This window comes from Botryllus schlosseri, chromosome 14 (genome assembly GCF_051294905.1).
Source record: "Botryllus schlosseri isolate E-star chromosome 14, Bs_hap1, whole genome shotgun sequence".
Lineage (NCBI taxonomy): Eukaryota > Metazoa > Chordata > Ascidiacea > Stolidobranchia > Styelidae > Botryllus > Botryllus schlosseri.
Genome location: NC_137249.1, coordinates 5564518 through 5591526, shown reverse-complemented (window position 1 = coordinate 5591526; position 27009 = coordinate 5564518). Strand labels below are relative to the sequence as shown.

The window sequence follows — 27009 nt, the reverse complement described above, 5'->3', positions numbered from 1 at the left end:
ACGATTATTCTGATGATGTGAGTCATGAAGTATATTAGTAGTTGTGGATCGCAACAGCGTCATGCTTTCCCTAACTTAAAAAAAATACAAATTCAGTTACCAATCATTTTGCAAATTTAGGGGTCTCGCGGACCCCCTAAAATTGCTTCGCGAACCCCGGTTGAGAACCACTGTTAGAAAAACGGCCTTAAATCAGTTCGATTTACGACCGCGCTGGCTTGACTGTCGTGATTACATTGACTTACGTCGCGCATTCTCATTCCTCGTAAGTAATTAAATATTTTCTTTCAATTGTATTGGAATCATAGGTGTATGCTGCAATAACTTACCTATTGCTATTATTCAATTTAATGATTGACATTTTCAAAACCTTGCGAGTCATGTTGAGACAGCTGTGTATACGACTCTTTCTATATATATATACCTCTCTATCTTTCGCAATTTCTGCAGACCAGGGGATGAACGTGATCGAATTTAAGCAATTTCTTCTTATATTGTATCGCAATCTTGTGGTATAGTATGAAATATTGATAAAAAAAAAAGAACAAACCAATCATACATTAATTTCGTGCATATAATTGATATATATAAGCATCCACATTACTGCGAAATTGGGGAAGCGAGTGGCGCAGTGTACTAAGCGACACCGTCACGACACCAATGGTTGCTGGTTCGAGTTTCGGCTCTGCCATGTTTCTAATGTGTCGGATACGGATCTGGGCTCCTCATCGCCGAACCCGCTGTAAATACAGCGCCTTCGAGAGCCCAGAAGAAAGAGAGAGTCGAACTCAAGAAAGATGGCAGCAGATACCAGAAAAGGACGCAAAAAGCGGAAAAGACCCAAAAAAGACACGAACTTATTAAATTACTGTGCGGGCGCAAATGACCCAAGTGTTGATAAGCGCCAATTGTGGTAATAAAAGAAACAAACAAACGTTGCTTCGAATTATCTCCATTTACATAGAGTGGCATGTTAATAAATGGGTACTGCGCTCTAAAAGTGACGTGGTCTCAAATTGAAGACCAAAACGAAAGAAAAATTTGGCCGCAGCCATTTTCTTCGGAACGCCACCTTAATGGAGCTGCAATTTGTTGAAATTTCCACAGGACCATCACGCTTCAGCAGTCACGCAGAGATCGAACTTTATATGGATGTCAGTCGATGTTATGAAGGAAATATGTCGTACACGCCAAGGTGGTTTAGATACCGCGTTCAACGGAAGACGTTCAGATTTATGTCAAAATCGGGTCGAGTATATTCTATTTCTTAAGGACAGAAACAGATCATGTCCAGTTCTTATGTATAAAACATTGTTTATGTATAAAACATTATTGTTAGACATGTTATATTTCGGTCCTAAAGATAGAACATTTGTCTTATAAAGGTAGAACCGAGTACAGTACCGGCTGGAAATATCGTGATTATTCTGATGGTAGCAACGACCGATTGTTTCTAAACGTCAGTGAAGTGTTGTTCGCCTTTGACAAGAGTAGCCTACATACACACTATACACATACATATTCAATACACATCCATGTCATGTCCTCCTATCTGCCAAATCGCATTCGCATTGATTACCATCACTGAAAAAAGTTCTTCCTTGTGATTGCGAATCATATCCAACCAGTCAACAAACCTTGGCGGTAGTTCAAGAGGTGGTCAGTAACGAAGTACTTACTTTTTGGAAGTACTCCTGTAGTTTTCCTCTACTTCTGGTACTTACTCAAATAGATCTGATTTTCTCTACTTCTACTTCGTAATATTTTGGTGATCTACTTACTTTTCGCTATTTTCGGATAGTCAAGTAGAAGTAGTTTAATCCTCGGATATAAGAGCCTGAGGAATTTCGGGGCAGTATTCACGGAGTACCAACATTTAATATTCATAAAAGTCAAGTAAAGCCCAGAAATTATTTGCGCTTTTCCCACAGTAGTTATGGAGTGACAAATATGTTTCACGAAAGTATCAGTGAATATAATTTAGGTATCGGATTGCTTGGTTCCACTCACACCGCATTGTCGCCGCTATCAAATATTTCATCACAGTAAACATAACCAACCATAACGTTGAAACTACCGTTTCGCAATCTAGCAATTACCTATCATATTGTAATCTAGCAGCCGATGACGTGTCCTGCTAATCTGGAAGGTCCGGCTTTTTTAACGTCTAAGGCTTCCGTGAATGGATCCACCAGGTTTCCTGTCGGGGTTTAAAGAGAATGTATTATATATGTTGTACAACAATTTAGTGAACAAGACATTGCGGTGTTTTACGATAGGATCGTCCTCGGTAAGATGTCACAGGCCGGCTTGACCCTACCGACAAGAATCATGTAACGCAAAATCTGGGAATATATAAGATTTGGAGTCCTTATGGGAAGATAAAGTATAAATGAAGGTAAAGCCATAATAAGGAAATAAAATAGATATCATAGTTTATAGTATAAGCGGAGGGAAATAATGTAGCAGCATGAATATGACTCAGTCCAAAGCAACTCTACCATGGCACCTCACGTCGGGGGAGATAGCGTAGTGGCAACGATAAGCGCCTACTAAGCTGGTGGACCCGGTTCGATTCAAGTCGGAGGTTCATCCGGGCTCCTCCCCGTCCCCCCCGCTGTCGCCATTCTTACGGCGAAAAAAAAGCCCGGAAAAAGACCCGAAGAATGAAAGCACTCACAACAAATGGAAAGAACTAGTAGAAAGGGCCGCGGCTTCAAAAAGATCAACATCGAAAAAGAACTGTGACATCAGACACTAGGCCGAGGTGGGTGTTAGAGTAAAGGATCGCTACTGATGCGTGTCGTTCGACATCCTCCTATCTGATCGTTACATCTCATTGTGTCTTATCGCATTGTACATTGTGTGTAACTTGTTCAGATGAAAATTATAACCCAACGATTATTGATTATTGACACCTGTTTTAGCAGGTCACCTTTGAAGCCCTATGTAAAAAAATAACAAGAAATATATTTTCCGTTTTTTAGAAGTGATATTTGTATTTTACTGTCAATTCCAAGTATCATACTTTGAGTTCCAATTACTTTCAAATCTTTTGTGGCGTTATCTGTTGCATCATAATGCGAAATGCGAAAGGCTGACAGGTGTTAATTTGTTGAATGAAACTATAGGGCACTATGGTTTCATTCAACATATTGACACCTGTCAGCCTAACGCATTTCGCATTATGATGCAACAGATAACGCCACTTGATTGAAAACTCGGAGCACCTCGACTAACCATCACGCGTAACCTTTTGCAACGTTATGCGTCGCGAATCGCGATTAGCAGTATTTAAACACACGATTAGCGTTCTTCTGGATCAGCTAACTTTATTATCTCCGCCTAAAATGGGTCTCGATCAGTGGCGGCTCGTGACAATATCGGGTGGTGGGGCAAGGGGTACATGCGATGTTAATAATCTAAATGACGTCACAATAGTGTACTCCGACGTGAAAATGTGACTTCGTGGTCGTCACACACAGTTTGTATGGTGTATTATAGATATTAGGCACGGTTAACTAGGCTTACGCATTTCAAATTTTAATAATATATTCATGACAGAAATATATTAAAACCCGAAGCTTTTCGAGCTGACACTCTTCAAATTATTCGGAAGAAAATATGAAGTACAGTAGTTCATACCTGCATATTTTAACGTTTGTATCAGTAGGCGTATTGCGCGCGGCGTGATTTCATAGTTGCAAGATGTTCAATGACGAATTCATTGAAATCTGGAATACCCATAATGACAGCGCTGAGAATGCTGAGCACATCTACTATAACTCATCGAGTCAATATCTTTACACATCCCGATTCTAAGAGAAGTCTCGATACGTTTAATGCGCTGAAACCACGCTTGGATTCTTCGGATGAAATCGGAGTGGCCAATATGATATCTAAAAAGCCAGTTACTGCAGCAAAGTTGATAGAAAGCGATTTTTCAACTATAGGAATTTTGAAAGTTCACCACTGGTTACTAATTCGAAAAAAAGATGCATTAGTGTAATGTCGACGATCGGGTAATATCGAGACACCGTTTGCAGTAGAGACCACATGATTCAGATCACGATACCCAATTTTGTTCCAACTAGATAAACTGCCTCTGGCACCAGCGGTGTGAAAGTGTATAACAACTAACAAGGCGTCCTTATCCTCGCTTATACCCCAGCCCTTCATCAATGGACAATTTTTAGGCTGATAAGGACCGTGTCTCTTTACCTCTAATTATTAGGAAACTGCATAAACGGCGTAAGGAGCAGAAATTCAACACGATTCATGTTCGCAATTGACCGCTGGCTAACAATCTGCAGACATAAGACTATAACCTATATAGCCTAACCGCAAAGGTCAACGAGATCAGACACAAACGCCATTGTTATCTCATAGATTGGACCTGCCATATTGAATCCAATACATCATTTTAAATTTGAAGAAGTAAGACGAAAGCAGCCTCGGAATTTCGGTCTCGGAACAACATAGGAGATTTTGGCTTTGAAACTGGAGACTGTGACATAGGCTAACACAAATGGCTTGCTGTCTAGAAGCCTGCTGCTAAATCGGCTCTGGAAAATATATTACCGAATAAATACGTGAATGAAAGCTGTAAACTTAGTGCACTGTTACATGGCATCATCGAGAAGTAGCCTCTGTCATGACCCTTTTCGGTATGGTACTGTCAAAATTAATACGAACAGCCTGTTGGGAACAGACAAACACCGAATTTTGCGTAATATTTACTGAGGAAAAGGCAGATCAAGTGATGAGATCAGCTGTTAGCCGTCATCGAAATCGAAAACGAAAACTTTCGCGCATGACAGGGGCTTGTAAGCAAATGGCTTGAAGACCACAATTTCAAGGTGAAATGACATTGGAGAATATAAAATAAAATTAAGTAGTTGAATGCAAAACGAGAATGTTAGTAAACTGTTTCATGATACCATCGTCTCATCACCTATCTCAGTATGGAACACAGTTAACGTTACCGGCTTTTGCGTGAAATCCGCAATGCGTTAGGTAGGCCAAGTGTCAGATCGGCGCACATCTCTACCATACTCGACCTCGATAACGAAACTACTGCCCTAATCATTGAGTGTCAACCTTGAGACTTGACACAGCGTTCGATACTAAAATCAAGACATACCGTGCAAAAGCTCATGACGGATCTAGGTAAGGAGCATCGTTAAAATCAATAGAGACCAATACCGGCTTTGCGTAAAATCTGTTAGCGATAAATGACGAGTCAGCTCTCACTCGACTTAGGAAACGAAATTACCACTAACACAGTTCAGTGACAAACTTAAAACTTGCTACAGCGTTCGCTACTAACATTAAGACTTACCGTGCCAAATGTCATTACCGATCTCAGTATGGAACATCGTCAAAATCAATGGACACCAAGACCGGCTTATGAGTAAAATCTGTTTGCGATACATGACGGATCAGCACACACTCAATTTCGGAAACGGAATTACTGCCCTAATCTTTAAGTACCAACCCTGAAACTTGGGGCAGTGTTAAATACCACCATCACGACAGAACACACCAAGTTTCAAGAATTATCATCGTGCGAAACACCGTCAAAATGGACCTATACCAGTAAAGAGCGACTCCACACATATGACGGTAACCGAGTTCAGATATAGATACAATTGTTACATCACACCTTAGGGGCAACGAGGCTATGTTGCCCTACTTGCTCGGTAATTTTATGAATAGGAGAGAGTAAATCATTGTTTCTTTATTGTGTGCGGCTTTGAGATAATAGACAGTGAAAGCTTGTTTTGAGCGCTACCGGGGCATGCCCCGGCTAGCCATTCGCAAAGCGAAAACGCGAAGAGAATTCGATTTTCGCAGAGACTTCGCTCTATATATGGGCATTTACAAGCGAAAGCACAATGCGATTTGCGTTGGGATGTCGGTATATATTGATTGCTGTGCGTCTATAAATGATAAATTATTGTTACTGAACCGAATTTTAGGTGGGGCAATGCTCCAGTTGCTCTATAGGACGAGCCGCCACTGGTCTCGATTAGCATTTTTTAATCACCTGATTAGCATTCTCCCGGATCAGCTAACTTTATTATCTTCGCCCTTTAGAGTGTTATCAGCTTAAACGTGGGGGCGTACCCTGAGAGGCTCGGGCGACTAACACGTGGGAGGGATGGGGAGGCGAGTGGTGCAGTTGGTTAAACACTGCAGTCACGACACCAATGGTTGATGGTTGAAGTGTCAACTCTACCATGTTTCTATGTGTCGGAGGTTTATCGCGCTGTACATACAGCGCCTTAAAATGCCCAGAGGAAGAGAGAGCCGAACTCTTGAAAGATGGCAGCAAAAGACCAGAAATATGACGCAAGAAAAAGCGGAGAGACGTTACGACAATTAGCCTACTGTGCGGGCGCAAATGACCCAAGTGGTTAAAAGCGCCAATTGTGTCAATAAAACAAACAAACAAACGCTGGAAGGATCTGGAAACTTCAACTCGTTAAGGTGTTGCGTAAAGTCCCACCTTATTGCCGCGGTGATCGTGTTATAAAAATCAATTACTTTGTATACATAGAATACTATAGGTATAAGCCTATAATATTTCCGTGCTGATTTATATTTGTCCACTTAGCGTTCCAAACTAAGCGTATTTGTATATCATCACAGCGAGTTGACACTTTATTCCTTCACAAATAGGCTAGTTATAGATAGATAAGTATATGTTCATTTCGCATCTGGATTCATAAGCGCACAGCTCCTGATCAGGGAGGGTTTTGAGTGTTTTGACCCACTACTGATCAGAATCTATATAGTTGAGTACCTCGAAGTAACGGCTTATTAGCGGTTAAATCTTAGAGTTATTGGATTTTAATGTGATGGCATTCGAAAAATTAAACCAATTTCTGAAATATAATAGTGGCCCATTCCTCTTGTTGCACCTTGATACTGCAAATTGGCCCAATTTTTACAAAACCGTTAGCCTACTTCTCGAACAGAGTAATATTTGGGGTTTCCCACTGTTACGAATAATTTATAGAAGGATTGCATATAAATAGTTATAACATAAAAAAGCAGCTGTTGGTGAAATACAATCTTCAAGGGGGACTTGCCAAGCGCTTGCATCCTACGGTTTTCATCATCTAGCCGCCTAGCGCGTATGTATTTTGCATTCAATTTACTCACAATAGATTTTATCAAGCGCTCTTTCATCCATTTAGGCTATTTGCATAAAAACGAGAAAGAATACGAGAAAGACATGTCTGACTACCCTAGCCAAACGATGCTGTCTGACGCTTTACTTGAGGCGCTGCCCTTGGGAGCAGTAGACTTCCTCAAAGAAGAAATTAGAGTTGGCAATTATTTGGAGAAAAAAAGAAAAATATTTTTCGGCAGTGGGGTAAGTAGATCAGTATAATCAGACGAACAAATGAGAGAACCAACCGTTTGTGAAAACAGCAATATGCAGGATATGCATTCATTCATTCTTATACAAAAACTTATAACAATTTATAAAATTTATAAATTTTTTATCAGATTAGAAAATACCAAAGACAATGAAAATACCTGCTGGAGTTGATTAATCAGCAACGCCCATCGGGTTGAAAATAGTGATAAACAATGCATATAATATGCTTATAAAATAACCGATGTGCATTTTACATCGCCTATAAACCCAGGTGGGTGTCTGATTCAAAGACTGCTCCAAGTCGTTTCGACCCCTTCCTATAGGTCAGTGGTTCCCAACCTTTTTCGACCCATCGCCCCCTTTTCAAGCTCAACACCGATCATCGGCCTCCAAATTTTGTGTACCGATAAATGGGCACACAAACTGTATTCACCGGCAGGTTGACTAAAAAAGGGTAGACTTTTCGGCTTGATGTCGAATATGACACTTTTGCAACTTAATTTTCGTGGGTCGACTAAAAAAAACAAGGTCAGCCGTTTTGACACGTCATCGCCCCCCATTCGGTATTTTCGCCCCCTGTCGCCGCCTTTGTCCATTTTCGCCCCCTATTGCCCCCTTCGTCATTTTCGCCCCCATAGACCGCCAAAACGCCCCCTGGGGCGATATCTCCCCCGTTGGGAGCCACTGCTATAGGTATCTCAGTCTTGTGGTGTTTTGAAATAATAAAAACTTAATAAACTGACGCTGAACCGTGTATCAAAGAGAAGACAATTTGAATTGAGAGGCGTCCGCTGGTTGTAAAAGTGTACTGAATGTCCAGAAAAACGTTGCTACGCGATATAATATATGGGATAATATAGCGCTCACTTATTTATTTTATCCCGCTAGAATTTATTTGGGGAGCACAATGGACATAGACAGCGTACTAATATTGCACTGCCAAGTGTCCATACTATGGTTTGCTTTGTTTTGACGACACATGGATGCTTTAACTGTCTTGGTATAGCTCGATAACAGCTAATAAATACTGAAATATTACCATTCAAAACGCCGCTGAATTTTTATTCAGATAGCCATTATATTATTGCGGTTGCTGGTAATCATTTGCTGGATAATTGATGGGTTGACAACTCAGAATCTTCTGAGTGGCATTGTGGCCGTGGCGTCAATAGCGGTGAGTTTTATTCAACTTTTCCTAATCTACCAGGGTCTGTAGAATTATGAATTTATCTTTCCCAATATCGCTTGAGTGTTTTTAACACGAGTCGCGGGTTTGCCAGACAAAATTGGTATTGCTAAATAACCAATATTCGATTTCGAAAATAGCTATATTCTCTAATCTCTGCGGCCAAAATCTTATATAACAATCACAACATGCAGTTCATAGAAGTAAACATAAGGCATATTCTGAGCATTTCAAACATACTAAGAATTTCAAGCACCGCTCCAACCACCAGGCAAAATTCTATATAAACTATTATTGAATAGTATATGTTAATGCTGACGAAGTGTGATAAATCATTGCTGCCTATTTGAGATCATTATTAATTCATGTATAGATGAGTTAGCATAAACCTGCACCGTTTCTTTTAGGAAATAGTATCCGCAACTTTTCTCATTACAATCGGATGCAAACCGATGAGATGGCTGGTAGGTCACATTGCGTTGAAACCCCGCCAACAAAGCAATCACTGATTCGCAAATTTTACAGGCCGGGAGAGTATTCGCGCTTTCCTTGTTTTCGGCGTTGGGAAATCTTTCTGCTACAGGCCCGGCGTTTGTGTTTTTAGTGGGATCTACTAATCCAAAAAATATTTTGGTGGGATGGTTGACCATTTTCATCCATGTGGTGTTGTCTGCTATATTTATGGTGTGTGCGTCATATGTAGCGTACGGACTGCGCTGTTCGATATGTTGCACTCCAAAAGAAGAAGCGGAGGTAGGTTGGGTATAAATGTTCAAATTTGACAAGTCATTCAAATTAATCCTTACATCGGAACTGACCATAAGCTAGCCAGACCCCTAGCCTTAACCTTCACTTTAAACCATATCCCTAACCCGAACCCAAGCAAGCTCTAACATTTACTCATTATTTATTAGAAAAAAAACGCTATTTTAATACCATTACGCCCGTATGTCTTGTAGTCCTTATCACATTGCGAGCTGAAATTATATGGGGAATGTTTTTGTCTTTCGCAGAAACATTTGGAGGCCTTGAAATGTTCTCCGACATCGATCCGCTGCTGCGCTTCACTAACGATAGTGGAGGTTCGTGAAATCTAGATGGAAACGTTTCGTTACGATGATGGTTCATTATGGGGCCCATTATTATACTATACTAATGATTATTCCATATTACATTGACATATTCGTTGTACATTTTATTCGGCAATCTGAAAATGTACCTTGATAGCTTGTAGCTCTATGCTCGCCCAAGTGCCCAAGCTAGGCTCCAGCTTATATATAATCGCTATACTCACTTTGCGTCCCACAGTTAATGCCAGTGTTGATAGATATACAAGTAACTGCTAAACATCATCTCGTCTCAAAATGAGACATGACACTTCATGAATATTCCCATGCCTCTGCGTTGTATTGAAATAGAGAACACCAACCAATAACTTTATTTTATACAGGAGTACGAAGACGTACACGAATTGAATGGCGAGACAACGTAAGAGACTATTCTACGTCGAATTTGTAAATTTTCACGGTATTTCGTAATCTGAACATACGGAAAGCGTCATATGTGAATATAGCTGATTAAACCACGAGTTCAGTGTAGTATCTAATATCTATCGGAGAGCCTCTCTAAACTAAAAAATTTGTCAGGATATTGTAATATAGGGTTACCATACTTCCTCTTGAGGATTTGTCCTCTTTTTTGACTTTTTTGAAAGTGTCCTCCCACAAAGTAGGAAAAATTTACCATTTATTGAGAATTATCCTCCGGTTTTGCAAGTCTGAGAATTCTGAAGAAGTGTCCTCTTTTCAGATTTCCAAATATGGTAACCCTATTGTAATGCAAAGTTGGATACAACCAGGAGCTGAGCTAGAACTTGAGCAAACAAATAATTTAGAGACTATATAAAGTCAAGTTTCCAAGAATATATCAGATCCCCATGACTTATTTCGCCAATGTATCAAATTGCAAATAATGTAATGGATAAATGATGCTCTCCAAAGGACGTGATAAGTTTGAGTTCGCAAGATTTTCCACTTGAAAACAGTATATATGCATTTTTGCAGTTTACGGTGGCTCCATATACTTTCCGAATTAACATTTATGGATTACCTGAATTATCGTGTCTCACAGACTAGCAACCTCAAATAGTCGCACATAAGAAACTGACAGTCGTTGGTGGTACTCAAGTATACAAGCCGTGGTAGCGATTTTAAAGATAAGATATAAATTGAAGTCATAGAAGAAATCGTCGGGAAAGAATTAAGAAACTAGTTCGACAAAGCAGATTCGGACTAGGATTTTGCTAACTAATATAGTCGCGGGTGACATACTAAATAAATTTTATGAAGCCAGCACCCCTGGGGGTGACTTGGATTTCCACAGGGGCGGAAACACTCAGGGCCGATATGGGGCGTGCTGGGACATTATGGGGCGCGGGAGGAAATTGGCTCAACAGTAGATGGGGTGAAATATATTGTCATAGAGATATCCGATATGTATGAGGCCCGAACCCATCAGTAGTTAAAATTACCTTGATTTGATCCAAAAAATAGCGCAAGCAATAATTGGATCGTTAATTAGTTGAGTGGTCATCGGGCGCGATTCTAGCGCGAAATATTTCCAATATTAAAGTAGCCTACAAACCCAAAAAATGGGCCGGACTTGTGGACCTCCACCCCATCGTCTTTAGTACAGTCCTTAAAATCTTCAAGTTGGAAACTGGATCAATATAGAATGTTCGTTGTTCAATGTTCATATTCATCCAATCCATATAGAACATTAATCATGACAAAGGAACGAGAAATATCCTTTCTTTATAACAGACCGCCGGTGACAAATCGATACGCATGGGAAACCCAACCAGTCACTGTTTCTTCCGTAACTGCAACGTGATCACTGCGGACATCATTAAAGTGCCAAAACGGCCTTCAATCCCTGTAATCTTTTTGACTGATGCTGTGTTTTTACTGTACCGAATTTCTGGACTTAAATGCTATTTACCGATAATTGTTGGGATTGTGCGAACGTTCGGTTCACGCTTATGTTCTGTGTGCGAACCCTCATAATACAGCGATTCGTGTTCGCATTTCGCACCATTACATACTGTTAACCTTATTATGAAATATATGAAATTTCTATAATGGTTTCTGGCGATGGAAAGAACGGGTGATGGGGCTGGTGTGTTGCCATGATCCAAGTGGTATTGGGCTTAAGTTTTGATAAGAACCGTCTGAAATCTCCACGCCCTGCTTTATCAGGCTTGCTTCTGTTATGAGTTAGGAACTTTGTCAAGGCACTGAAATCACGCTTTACCAATTATGAAGCGGGAAAACCAATGACGAAAAATTTAACCCGACTCCACTCCGACACTCTTTGATTTATGCGTATATCCAGCAGTGTTGGGACGACTCGAGTCATGACTTGACTCGAGTCACCTTTTTTGTATGACTTGACTTGACTCGAGTCACTTTGCTAAAATGACTTGACTTGACTCGGCGTATCAGAAATGTTGATTGACTCGTGACTCGGAGAAAATTTCACGAGTCAATTTCAAGTCATCAAGTAATCGGTGACGATAAAAACCACTGTATCTTGCATGTTCGGATTGTTCGTCAAACGCTGGAGTAACTCGTGAGGGCGACCAATCATTCAATGATTATGCGTTTTACTGACCCTACATTATTTTCTCACAAATATATTGACCACAAACGAAGCGATCGAAGCTTACAGCTTACATTGTCGTAAACTAGTAGTAAAGTAGTTTAATAACAAAATATCTCTTTCTATTCTTTGTTCTTACCTTAACCGAACCTTTTGTTTCATTTTGAAATAGAAATCGGATATAGGTTATATACTCCTCAACCATTGGCGTGGACACGAATTGGATCATATCAATATGTATAAATGGGTAATGTATTGCATCTTATCAATTCGTTTCTTTATTCTTTATTTTGGCTGGTAACTATAAACTGAGGCTATGCAATTACTTATGCAGTTTAACAGTTCTACGTATATGTAAGCGATACGGCCCCTTATTGCACGTATATTTAACTCTATATTCGTTCGTCGGTTCAGAATCGATGACCAATTAATCTGTAATTCAGACAGCTGGCGAAATGTAATGACGTAACCATGCTTCATACTTCGAAAAGGCAACTTGACTTGAATTTTGACTTGACTCGTGACTTGACTTGACTCGACTTGACTCGAGTCACCTCCAAAAGTCGAGTGACTTGACTTGACTCGAGTCACCTTCGAAAATCGATTGACTTGACTTGACTCGAGTCAAAATGTGCAATGACTCGAAATGACTCGTGACTCGAAGGTAGTGACTTGATCCCAACACTGATATCCAGAACGGAATGATACGATATAATAAACTTTAGTTTCAGCTGAAAATTGTTTTGCAATGCAATCATAGTAACTCAATAATTCCATGCTCAGAAATTCCACAGAATGGATTGATTGTTATCCAACAGGATCCCGAACTGAATTTCATTTTCTTGAGAAACACATCAAATTTTATTTTATCGGAAATATCGGACATAGAATCTACATTTTAAAAGGACGGTATTTCGAGTTTATAATGAGAGAGATTTAGACCTCAAAAACCTACCCGTTGGCGATGCCACAGTTAGTAGGGGAGACCGGGGACAATTGTAACACTTTTTGTATTTTCTAACATGACGTGTTTTTCCCATGGAAATTTCTTTTCCAAAGTCTTGGTTTTATATAAAGAAGATAAATGCTCGATAGTTGATATAAAAACGAAATTGGAATTCAATCAACAATCAATCATGGAAATTTCGGGTCGCGAAAATCGTTGATCAAATGTTACAATCGCCCGTACCCCGTACCCTTCGTACTCCCCGTACCTCCGTACCCCTTTGAGTATGATGACAGCATATATATTACATAGACCTACCAACAAAATATTTTTTTATTGAATATATCATGTTCATCCTAGTTATTTTCAACTGATAGCTCATCGTGAAGTTGTTCTGGGATAGTGACTTCGCATACCACAGGAAAAATGGATTTTTGCAAACATTTGAAGTCACGCTGATGGAACTTACTATTCCAACTTCAAAAAAATAAATCCCACACACCCCAACAAGACATCTCTCAAGACTAGGGTTACCATACGTCCTCGTTTAAGAGGATTTGTCCTCTTTTTTGACTTTTTTGAAAGCGTCCTCTTTTTTGAGAATTTAGGTCATATTTATAGAAAAATGCGACTGATATGCCGTAAATCAGCACCGAAGTGCCGCTCCGGCGGGTATTTCGGAAGCCAGGCGGAAAGTTGACCCGTTTTTTTTAGTCAGCCATCTGGCAATGTGGAGGGAAAAACGGTATTTTGGGCGCTGAGCGAGAAAGTTGACGTTTTTTTCAATCAACCTATACCACAAAGTGGAAAAAATTTACCGTTTTTTGAGAATTCTTCTCCGGTTTTGCAAGTCTGAAATTTCTGAAGTGTCGTCTTTTCAGATTTCCAAAATATGGTAACCCTAGCTTTAACACAAGGGACGGCCATTATGATGATGTGCATCGTAATAATCAATCATTTTGCAAGTTTAGAGGCTTCGCGGACCCCGGTTGAGAACCCTGGCCTAGGGATTCCCCACAAAATAATCTTTATGATTAGATATAGTCTTTTAGCTAGTAACATATATGGCTATGGCCCTAATATCAATCCATTAGTCGCCGAACAACGTTGTCAGGTAGGCTACAGTGCGCAGTTCATAGTTCAAAATAAAATGAAATTTATGACTATGATATTTGTTGTATTTGTACTTCTCTCATAAGATATTACTTCTTTTGTGGTAATTATACCCATCGCCCAGCATGTTAGTGAGCACGGCGTTATGTGCTCACGGTGTCGTGCGGCTCGGCGCTGGATTACCTGTGCCCGGGAGATATAGCCTATTCTTGTTAACTCGATGCAAAATGCCCCGAGCAAAGAGGCATTTTAAGGAGAGCAATAAATTGGATTAAAATTAAAACTTGAGCTAAGAAACATTCCACAAATTAGATTATAATTAGAGCATGACAACATTTTAGAAATTAGATTAGAATTAAATTACTGACATTTCGCTCTATTCAGTGAAATTAGACAAACAGAATTATCTAATTGTCCAAGTCTGATCATTTGTTCTCAGCGTCCCAATCGCCCACTTCATGAAAATTAAGCGCTATCTTCACGCTCGCTCACGTTCCTCAAATCTTTGCACGGATTTGAAAAACCATGATTGAAGCGCCTCCCAAATTGCCAGGGGGACCGTACAACATCACCTATACGCAGATGTGGTCAGGGTGCTCAAGAAAACTACCCAAGTAGAACTAGCGACGAAAAAATCTATTCAAGTACGAGTATAAGTACTTCTTCAATAAGACACCTAAAACTACTTGAAGTCGAAGTCGAATTGACTGACTTTAAATCTACTCTAATAAGTAAGCGGGGCCCACAATACTTACGGTCTAATATGGCACATTACACTTGCAGGGTAAAAGAGGCCGACGCCTACTGAGTATCGTAGGCCCCGAAGTAAGTTGTTTTGAAAACGCACTCGTAATTCGTTCGTGTGGACTGTCAAAAGCTGCGAATTGCGCTACGCAGGTTCAGAGAGCTTGATTCGTATTGATGCATCCCCGGGGATATCAATTTTCGACAGAATAAGCATTGTTTCGCATCATGGGATGCAAATTATAGTATTGATATAAAAATACGATACTAAATCCTTGTTTACTAGAAGACCCCAATTTTAGAGAATATCATGGCATGGCGTCCTACCCCATATTATAGAGCCCCAAGTTTAGGCGAAGAGCAATACCTAGAAGTTGTATCAGATACGGTTTCATCACTTTACGCGATTAGTAAACGTAACAACTATTGCGGATCGTAAGAGTTCTATTTCGTATAACTAATTATTTTTGGAAAATATAGGCATAATTACTCCACTTGCTTTTATGCTAACGTGTATGATCTGCAGACAAAAGAACTGAAAGTAATTAGAACTCAGGGTATTATAGTCTACTTGCATTTGAAAATGAAATACAAACACCACTTCTAAAAAGCGGAAAATATATTTCATGTTTTCTGTCCATAAAAGCTTCAAAGGTGATCTGCTAAAAGAGAGAGAGAGAGAGAGAGTGTATTTATTTTCATCCAACCAAAATACATAACAAACGGCAGTGTTGGTGGTACAGAAAATATGCATGCACAGTATTCGGTATTAGATAGGAATGATCGATAAGACCGTGAAGGTCATCTAGTCTGATCACACCAGCATCAAACAGGTACACTTGACTCTGAACAGTCTGGCTGTAAAAAATGTTTAGTTATAAAAGGAAAATAGAAAAAAAATTAAGCGAATGTAGCAATGATCAATGAAGCAATGTCTGGGTAGGTGTAACGACGGGAGGTGATCAAGCAGGTCTTTTTTGAATCTATTGTAAGGCAATTCACGGATATTTGGTGGTAATGCATTCCAGATGATAGGTCCCGAGTAGTCGATAGATCTCTTAGTTAGGTTGCTATTGGGTGGGGGTAAGTAGATATTTCCCTTTGACAAGGATCTCGTGTTATGGGAATTGACATTTTTAGCAGGTATGAAAAAGTCATCAAACACAGGAGGCCGACTATAGGAAAAATATTTGTGAATAACTTTTGATACTTCGAAGCGATATATAGCTCATCAACTCGCAAAATTCGATGCTTACGGCAGTAAGGCGTACGTAAAGGTACGTAAAGGTACAGATGAGATCAGCCGTATCGCACGGTTTGCAGGGTTCGAATTCTGCACAAAAATGTTGTGCATGCATTTCCCCATACTACGATTCCATCATAGTGTCCTATATGGTGTCGACACAAGCAAATCTCACGGCTCAATAAAATTGTATCACGTCACAATTTCCATTTGGCAACAGGCAATTTGATGGTCATTTTTGACCGGCTTGCCCAGCATTAAATTTGGTAAAACGGGTATAAATCGAAAGCTGACTCTGCACTGATTACGAAAATATAAATTTTATTCCGCTCGTGGCCCTGGAACTCCCACAATCAGTCTCGAATTTTTCATTGTTATGGAGATTGGCATTGGGACGCAACAATGCTGTCTGGCGAAAGGAGAGAGAACCTCATGACGCAACAATGCTGTCTGGCGAAACGAGAGTGTAGCTCAAGAGAAAAAGGTCCAAAAAGCATTGTTGCGTCCCAATGCCAGCCTCCATAACAATGAAAAATTCGAGGCTGATTGTGGGGGTTCCAGGGCCGCAAGCGGAATAAAATTTATATTTTCGTCATCAGTGCAGAGTCAGCTTTCGATTGATACCCGTTTTACCAAATTTAATGCTCGGCAAGCCGGTCAAAAATGACCGTGAAATTGCCTGTAGCCAAATGGAAATTGTGACGTGATACAATTTCACTGAGCCGTGAGATTTGCTTGTGTCGACACCATATAGGACACTATGATTCCATATTGCAGGCGAGAGTGGAAAAGAGAGAAGTAGATGGTTCGTAGTACTGATCTGGAAAGTGGAAACCAAAGATTGCAGACGGGTCATTATTCCCACATACCGAGCTAGTTTTGATATTGTGCATTCAATATGCTCTTTCCAAGACATTTTGGCATCAATGGTGACGCCGAGATATTTTTACTGAGTCACATATGGAGATTTGTTTATGATTGATGTTCACAGTGAAATTATGATTGGCGTTATTTATAACGAGCATTTCGGTCTTATCTGCATTCAAGCTTAGTTTGTTTGCTTGCAGCCATCTCGACACTTTTGGGAGTTCCCCAACAGGTGTAACGTTAAAAAAAGCTGGATTTTCCAGATTAGCAAGACACGCATGGGCTGCTAGATGACGATATGATAGGTAATAGCAGGGTTGTAATGACTCGAGTCACGATTTTCTGATGACTCGACTTGACTCGAGTCATTTTTTCAAAATACGTGAATGACTCGACTCGACTCGAGTCAATCTTTGTATTGACTCGACTTGGACTCGAGTCATTGCGCATGACTCGAACCAAGTCATATGACTCGAGACGCAGACGGCCAAGACCGGTATTTTTTCGTAATTTCGAAGAATAGTAAAGTAACCAGCCTATTGGGATTTCATTTATTGGTACTAGCACGTGAGAATGCGATCAGAACCTGCTAAAAGTGAGGAAAATTACTATATTATAAAGCGAACCATTCAAAATCACCAAACAGAGTTATAAAAAGTGAGTTTGACAAGATTTTAGCTGGGAACTGAGCAGTCAACGTATTGACTTGGACTCGAATCGAGTCATAATACCATGCCTCGGACTCCACCCTCTGATTGATGACTTGGACTCGGACTTGACTCGGTGGTGAGTTGAAAATGACTCGACTTGACTCGAGTCGAAATTATAAAAGTGAAATTGACTTGTGACTCGGAGTCTTGTGACTTGGTTACAACCCTGGGCTAGATTGCGAAACGGTATAGTTTCAAACGTTACGGCGTGATGAAACATTTGATATGGGCGACAATGCGTTGAATCATGCCATTCGGTACCTAAATAATATTCACTTATTCTTTCATGAAAAACTACTGGTCACTAGGCTACTATTTGAGATGCGCAACAAATTTTCTGGACTTTACTTGACTTGTATGAATATGAAATGTTGGTACTCCGTGAAATCAGGCTATCTTTCGTATTGGAGGCTTAAACTACTTAGCGAAAAAATGTAAGAAGATCACAAAATATTATGAGGTGGAGAAAATCAGATCTACTCAGGTACTTCCACCTCTGCCTATACATATTCCAACAGATTGCAGAGGCGTGTACATGTTGAAGTCACGGATGTCTGTCGAGTAGGCTATACCGGTCCTAATAAGCGGTGTCACTCAACTGCTGTGGTGGTGACTACTGACTAGTAGCCTAACAAGATTTGAGCATGTCCACATTCAAGTCAAAACACAAGCAGAATCAACTGAATAAATGCACTAGTCAACCCTCGAGATTACAGGACCACAATCAAATATATAGACTTCACCTTCCGACACATCCCATGTCATTTTATATGACCTTCTAGAAGCCTGCTCTTGATCTAGTGGCAATGGACTCTCCTTGTCTTGCATCACCTGGGCGAAGGTGGGTGTCTGATTTCAAAGACTACTTAGAAGTCGTCTCGACACCTGATCGTCCATTTTATCACTATTTTGTTGGGCCGTGACATGATGAAATCTACTGTCCCTACTCCATGTCTCCAAGCAGACATTTGGTAAATTACCCGCTTGCAAGAAAAAATACGCACGGCGGCGGCGGGCTTAATATATCGTGAAATTTGTTTGCGAGTTTCAAAGAAAATGTGATATCTTATACACGAAATGAAATTATGCAGTAATATCGTGAGGAACTGTCTGCCGAACAACGGCGGCAATTCGACGACGGCAAAATTCAACCGAGCTCGACGCGCAAGGGAGAGGAGGTATGTAGTATGCAAACGTTAGGCAGAGCCAGAAATGAGGTATAGCAAAGCAAGTCCCTCGCGTCGGGCGAAAGGACTTTGGCAAAATGAAGACGCAAAGCGGGTTGGGGGGGACAGCATCGTCCAGAGGTGAGAAGTGGTTAAGTGTTGCTCCGACAAAAAAGCGAATACGAACAGTTACAGTCAGGTGAGTGGACAACGTTTGCACGACCTTCACAATTCTTCATTTCGATCTTGGCGAATTCCCTCGAAATCAAGCATATTTTCAACTTCAAAATTCCATCTTCTCAACGCATTCTTAACGCTTGGAAAACCCCACGGCAACATCAAGTTATCTCACAAATCAACAGCATCACACAGTAACGGCAGAAAAAAAATCAGCTATCCACAACGAGATGCCACACAAATGGTATCTAGGGCTGCCATATGTCCGGAATTTCCCGGACATGTCCGGAATTTCACTATTCAAACTATAGCGTCCGGGAGGAATTTCTAAAATATGCCAAATGTCCGGAATTTTGAAGACTTGGACGTAGGATCACAATTTTTTCCGTAAATTAGCATAAAAACAATATTTTTTGGGAATATTTATGCTAATGCATGATATTTTTCTTCTGCGCGCGATTTACTATCACATTTATTCAGTTTTATATGAAGACTACCACCCTCGCAAAATCTACAATAAAATATAAATAAAAATAACATTCATTTACTGGAATAAGCCTAATTGTAATCGCAATTATAGGTGAACGGTATATTCCTAGAGATCGTTCAGACCGTTTAAATGCATTATTCAAATATAGTGGTCCCAAACGAGTGGTTGATTTGCCTTTATTCTGGGCTTTGCGAATATGTTGAATGTAGTCAGCTTCAAAAATAGTCCGTGACTAAGTCTAGGCAAAGTGGCGGACTTCTTTTAGCAATCAGCTCGTCCAATTTTGATCTGGGCCACGGAACATTTTCAAATTGGAGATGGATCGACATTCTTTCTGGTTCTCGATATGACTTGAAATGACACACATATTTGTAACCATAACAGATCATTTCTCCTTACTATTTAAGTCGACAACAAAGCAAAGGGGTCAAGTACGACAGTATGAGACAGACTATAAGCGTCACTTTGCACAGCCAAACGTATTGACACCTAAAACACGCACCAGGATCTCACCGATCAGGAGAAAACTTTATTGACGTCACGACCAGCAATTATTCCCATGGCCCACCGTACATGAAATCGAGTCAACCACGGAACGACAAGTCAGCCAGGGGGTTTGACGGGCAATTATTCCCAAGATACGTCACGAAATTGGACCACAAAACGATAGGTCAGGGCGATTTGTCGTCAGTCAACTATTACCAAGCCCCGTCGCGTACGACCGAAGTCAGCTGTAGTTTCGTGTCCTTGTCCAGAGGTCAAGCGAGGCAGATAAAATCAAGCAGGCGAGTGGAAAAGTACAAGTAGAATTACTAATCAATTCACAAGTTTCATGTCTGACCAGAGTACAAAAGGTCAATCGAGATTCTTAGTTTGTTCTTTTTCTCTCTAGCATCAATGATTCCCCCTTTTTGATTGCCGCACACCGGGTCATAAAAGTATTGCTGTAAAAATGAGAATGAGGTAAATATTTAATTACTTATTATACTGATAATCTTTCTTTGTTTATTATAAATCTAGAATGGGCGAGTTCCGCACATTACTCTTACTACTGCCGAATTTGGAGCTCCATTGGTAAAGACGTAGAATCGGAAAGCTCACTTAGAAAATCATATTCCGGGGCAGTTTTCTTGACCTTGCTCATAGACAGCTGGAACAGGATCGCACAGCTCGAACGTCCTCAATCATTTTCTGTTAGTTGCAAGCATGCACACCAACATTTCAAAAGTAGCCGCTACAGATAATCCTATGAATTTTTGCTAAACGCACTTTCCAAAACCACCCACTTTAGCACTCTTTGGACCTTCATTTTCTACTTCTACTTGAGGCAGTTCAGGCATGTCTTGGGAATGGCTGCCTCTACTTGCAAACGAGCGGAAATTTACGGCACTACCAACATTGACTACCTTTGGTCAGTATAGTTATTGAAATATTGACAAAGGTCCAAAAAATGCTCACCGATTCCAAGGCCTGCACTACCGCGGCACTGACAATGTAACTCTGCCCCTTCACTGTCCATTTGTAATGCTGCCTCGACGAATCCAGCGGTACCACAGTCCCGGCAAATTTCCAGCTGCGGCGACACACGACCTATCCACAGGCCTACCGGACAGTGTTGGAGACCGCGCCCGAAACTGCCCCGCCGCTTTCAATTCCAACATGGCCGACGCAGCAGCTTCCCTCGACCGGGATGCCGGTCTGGATATCTCTTGGACACTTTCCTTGGCGGCGCCGTTCGTCTTGAGCGGTCTTTGTGGTTCTGCCGCGGGCACATTGCGGACCGGGGACAATCGAGATGCTATCCGAAGCGACCGATATCCGAGATGATGACCTGGACATGCTGCCCTGACGGTCCAGCTGTGGCTGTTCGAACGACCGTGATCTCCGCGTCTCTTGGTCCGTCTTAGACGGCGTCTTGACGAGATCATGTTGATGGCCTGAGAATTATGAGGCGGTCTTAGACTCTTAGATGAGATTCTTGGAAGTACGGAACTTCAACACAGAATTGAATACCATATTCGTATTGAAATAAACCAGACACTCGTCTGGTTTAATCGTAGTAGCTACAATCGTAGATACACAATATTCTTTTCAATTGTCTGCTAGTTACTGACTATTATCCTGACCAGTGTCAGCTGAAAATACTGGTTTATTTCAACATTGTTCAATTGTATATACATCGTTTTGTATTTTTTCTACCAAGTCAATGTTTTCAACCTGGGATCGTTTTTCTTTTATCTGGAGTCACAGGGTGCTGATCTATTTGCTTTTTATAATCAACTTTCCAATTAGGACGTTAGTAGGTCAGGGCGAATGTGCCAGCCATTTTCATTATTCTTAAAGAGACTCTTGGAGGCACACAACTTCAGTATACAACTGAATAATCTATCCATATTGAAATGAAACCAAATATTTTCGACCGACCCTGGTCAGGGTAATCGTCAGCACCTAGCATAGGCAATTCAAAATAACATTGCAGATTCTCTACTCGTTGCTGACGATTAACCCTAACGAGGGTCAGTCGAAAATATTCTGTTTTATTTAAATACGAATACATTCTTCAATTCTTCTTCTTTTAACGTAATCAGTTTCCCAAATAGGCTATATGTAGGTCTCAGCGAATGTCTTGCCTATCTTTTTACATTGCGGGCCATGTAACATTTTCAGATCGGAAATTGGGTCAGGACCATAAAAAAATTGGGAACCGCTGTACTAAACTAATCCATTCGTATGGGCACATCTGACGTAAATGCCGTAATAGCGCTAGGACAAAATCTTTATCGGATTGAATAAATTTTCCACACTGTTTATTGAAATACACTTTGCCTTAAATCGGTGCCATTGTATTTAATGCTCACTTTCGCCGTTTACAGTATAAGGGTTAATCCCAGGAGAAAAATCTGGACCGAAATATTCACAAAAGCCCATTAACTTTCCAGTGGAATTGTGCCTAAGCTTTATATTTCATGCACCAGGCACCCGGCCTGACTTTATTCCATCGAACGCCATCTATTATTCATAAGCGCCAAAGCGATAGCTGGTTGCGTGCGCCGGAATACGAAATTCCCGGGACTGCCATCGCGATAATGCAACCGTGACGAATCGCGTTCCGGTCCGGAGCTGTCCGCGGCGAAATTCGAATGGGCCGCGAATCCTGGTCTTAGTATCTTTTTCTGTCGATATGACCGGGCTCTGTCGCTGACTTCGGCAAAGCACTGCAAAACAGAATGACAGTTACAGAGGAGTGTATTGTTAATAATTTTATCCTTTAAAATAACAAAATGATGCGACACAATGAGAAGACGGGGAGGTGTGAAAACGACTTTGAGTAGATATTTGAAATCAGACACCCGATTTGGCCTATAGATAAGTGGTTCGCCTGGCACGATGTACGTGACTCAGTTAAAATACAATCAGATCGATACAATCTTGTGACCCTAACAAATAGTCGTAATATTTTGACTGATTAAATTGTTCACGCAAAATAAGTTGGAGCAATGCGTAGTGTTTGAAGAGCATCTTGGAGGTACAGAAGCTCAACATGCAATTGAATAATATATTCCTATTTAAATAAACCCAAATATTGTTAGGTGACGGCACTAGTTGCTGACAGTAGAAATTGCTTGTATTTGACTTCAATGTGAACATATATCTATATAGGTCTAGCTCTGTCTGCGTTCAGACTTAGAGCACCATCACCGAGATGACGGAAGTATCCATCAAAAAAGAGAGCATCAAAGATTTGAATTATAAATTAAATTTCCCGTGAAAGTGCTGCTTTTGAGAATGTCCTGATGTCGGTGTCATTCCGATCGAGGACATTGTTCATCAGCGTTGCAGAGGGTCTTCCTTTTATCGTTCTCCTTCAATCTTCAAACGTTATTGACTTCACGACACTGTCATTAGGTTTTCGAATTATGTGTACAAGAAATTTAGCTTGTTGGTGATCAATGAATGATGAGAGGTCTTCAGTCCGACAGATTCTATGAAGATTCTGATTGCTAATTTTGAAGGCGTGATCGGTTCCCCTTCGACTGTAGCCTCCATGTACCATTTATCGCAAAAATTGTCTGTAGCAGACATCCAGGACGCTTCTTTGATTTTCTGAAAGAGACTGCAGCCATATGTGAGTTGACTTTGCTCAAAGGCATTCAAAAATTTTATTCTTGTGCCAATCCAAATTATGAAGTTTCGAAGCAGGTATTTATATATTTGGAAAGCTGAATGAGCCGAGCTGATCCTATTGTTAATTTCGGATATCCCCACATTCGTTTCGTTATAGTAAATGATGCACCCAAGGTATTTGAAAGTTTTCATGTTTTCAATATGATGATTATGCAGAGAGCAGATTGAAGTCGGGTAAGCCAGTTCTTCATTGTGATTAAATATCATAGTTTTTGTTTTCGACTCATCAATTTGTAATCCAAACTCAGTAAGAACTTCTGATAGTAGTTTTAGACCTTCCTAAAGAGAAATTTGGTCTTTGAAAAAGAATTCCAGATCGTCCGCATAGCCTGAGCCCATGTTGATAGCGGTTCCTTGGTAGTTTTTGTCCCTTTCATTTTCTCATGCATAGTCCGGTGTGCGAAAATGATACTGGCTGAAAGCGATATCGGCTAGTTTCGATCTGTGTAGGAAAACTCTCAGGGCATAGTCCATATATAGATTGCAGAGGATAGGGGATTCGGGTCCGCCCTGTCGAACTCCAGATTGTGTGGAAAAAGTTAGGTTAGGGTGGCTTTTCAGTTCAGTTGTTGTAGATCGATATAGAGAGGCATGTAAGTTGATGATTTTTGTTCCCTTTTCCTCACCGATTCGATTTCGTAGCGACCGAATTAGCCAGGTTCTGTTGACGTTGTCGAACGTATAGAGGTGAGATCGACAAACAAGGCATATGTTCGTTTATCAGTTTTTTCAGCAATGATTTGAAACTGCTTCGTGACATATATGCAGTCGGTGGTTTCCTTTCCTTTTCTAGAGCCACATTGGAATTTGAGAATTTGCTGGTTGTACCATTCTTCTATTCTTGATATGATTATTTGTATTAACAGTTTGCAGAATATACGCTTCCAACTTGAATAGCGCGATATGTTGATGGATCGGTTCTGCTTCCTTTGTTTTTCCATATGGCAGTTAGCTTGCTGTGGCCGAATGATTAGGGTAATGTCTCAATTTCCCATATTGTTTGGAACAATTCTGTAATTTTGTCCATGATCAATTTGGATGACGCCATTTCTCTCAAAATCTCCGGTGGTACGTATCAAATAAGCATTTCGCACACCGCGTAGTAAATTTTGCGTAAAAAAATCAAGACTCGTAACGCAGGGGCTGTATTCACAAGGGATTATACACCGATACGCAATGAAATCGGCGCGCACCAGCAGAACAATAGCACGCGCGCGCCATTGACGCCTCAAGTTTGCTTTACAAGAATAGAAAGGCATGCTGTAACATTCCGCATTAGACGGGCTCCATTTCAAAAACGAGAGACAGGAAAGGGCGACGTAACGTGCGCGTCGGAAGAGAATGCTGTGAAGTAGAAGTGGTTTAAAATAATAGCCACTTGATAAGGTATTGCCAGTATAGGCAAAAGTATATTTCGCTACCGACCACCTCTGAATTAGCGGGCCACGTCGACATGTAAAATATTGCCGTGATTTGGAGCGGGTCTTTGCCGCAATCTAGAATACTTTGATGCTTGGAAAATCTTCATAATATACTCGGGTTTACTGACGTCTTGTCTATTCTACAGCTAGACGTTTGGTACAAGGAAATACGGTATAATCTCCGAGCGATGTCTGAAAGTCAGCGGAAGCTCTACCGCTCGCTTATTTTCTATTCACGCACTATGAAAATCAGAGTTTCAACAGCGCAATAGGTACAGTGGTTCCATTATATTATTTGAATATAATAATAACATTATTAATTAGGATGCACTTAATTGGTGGAACCTATGTTTATGTCACTTACGTGAATCATCTGATTCTTGGCCTCTCTTGGTATGGGTAGAACAATCATTACTGTGTTGTTCTGTGTACAACTGTGCAGTGTACATAGACATTTTTTAACTATTAGTCTTGTGAAAAGTCAACAGAATGAAAATATCTACATCTCGTTGCTGGGATGAGTCCGCCATGCAGCAATCGTTTTTAAGTAAACTTACAATAAATAATCATGCAATTTCTCATCGTGTTTGCAGTACACCTTCTCGCACCACAGGTAAAAACACTCGAGATAAACGGAAGTCTAGCTGGTACGTTCCTTCGCTGCACACACTCAATTTCAAGAATTCAACATCGAGTACTCGTTCATCATGCCACGCGTATGCAGCGAGAAGTGATCAGGCAGCAGACGCGGAGCAAACACGATACTCTTGTTTAGCGCACTTGGTCAATGTAAACCTGGGAAAATGCATGCCGGTCGCGGGATGAAAATATGGGGTATTGCCATTGGACTGTACGTACCAATATGCGTTTTTATAAAGAACATCCTTAATTATTTCGGTGGATTGGAAGGCTTATATGCTTTCTGTTCAATAAAATTTTCAATATGCTGCATGCAGTTGTCAATACATGAAATATCGTGGTAAACACAAACACGCTACGGACTCAAAATAGTATTCGATGTAGCGAAATTATTTAATTGCATTTTGGTTATACCATAGTCTTTACCTTCAAACTCTGTTATGTAAGGGTGTAAGGTAAAGTGGACGGTTGTATTACAACCAAACAATCCGACAGAAGAAATGCAATTGTGGGCGAGTACATATAGAATATTTTTCAATTGTACATCGTGTGATATGAAATGTATAGGGCTACTGCCTAAAATGAGGCTTGATGGCAATAGTCTCTCTCTCTCTCTCTCTCTCTCTCTCTCTCTCTCTCCCACGGGTTGAATTCAAGCATCACAACGGTTCCTGTATTCTATCAAACACATCCTGGATCAACCATCGAATAGAAGCGATAATCGCAAAATATTATTATGAAAGAATCGTATAAATTGTCCAATATTGGACTATGTCAAAATGAATGACACCGTAACTATATATTCGGTGATCAAAGGTGTAGAACTCCAACACGTACCGTCGTATGAGGCGCGTCAGTACTATGAACGACACAAGAATGCTCGATTTCCTTTGTGCGATATGCATAATTCCTAATAGAAGCCTTATATAGTTATGGTGACTATTTTGAAGATTGGTTCACATGAAATCACATAATCGTCGCCTTCACTTTGTGCTCGTGTTGACATTGCGCCGATTGTTTAGAGCGCTTCACAAAAGTTTTGGCGCTATATTTTCATAGGGATCGAAGA

At 40.5% G+C, this 27009-nt stretch overlaps 3 protein-coding genes across 3 annotated transcripts in view; 2 read left to right on the top strand and 1 right to left on the bottom strand.

The window, feature by feature from the left end:
• Positions 1-26138, top strand: part of LOC145455160 (uncharacterized) — a 57124-nt gene extending 30986 nt beyond the window's left edge. The window contains exon 7 of the mRNA XM_080333124.1: positions 25895-26138. Coding sequence (XP_080189250.1) covers positions 25895-26126 — 232 coding nt within the window. The 3' untranslated portion in view covers positions 26127-26138. The remainder of the gene's footprint in view (positions 1-25894) is intronic.
• LOC145455562 (uncharacterized) lies at positions 7019-11676 on the top strand. The gene is made up of 8 exons (XM_080333548.1): positions 7019-7142; positions 7206-7384; positions 8463-8567; positions 8987-9043; positions 9105-9332; positions 9593-9661; positions 10030-10067; positions 11402-11676. The coding sequence occupies exons 2-8, from the start codon at positions 7244-7246 to the stop codon at positions 11469-11471; spliced, it is 708 nt and encodes a 235-aa protein (XP_080189674.1). The 5' UTR covers positions 7019-7142; positions 7206-7243; the 3' UTR covers positions 11472-11676.
• LOC145455163 (uncharacterized) overlaps positions 20852-27009 on the bottom strand; it is a 72179-nt gene continuing 66021 nt past the window's right edge. Inside the window, exons 2-3 of the mRNA XM_080333127.1 lie at positions 22789-23017; positions 20852-21632 (exon numbers count right to left, since the gene is read on the bottom strand). Of these exons, the coding sequence (XP_080189253.1) occupies positions 21204-21623 (420 nt within the window). The 5' untranslated portion in view covers positions 21624-21632; positions 22789-23017 and the 3' untranslated portion in view covers positions 20852-21203. The remainder of the gene's footprint in view (positions 21633-22788; positions 23018-27009) is intronic.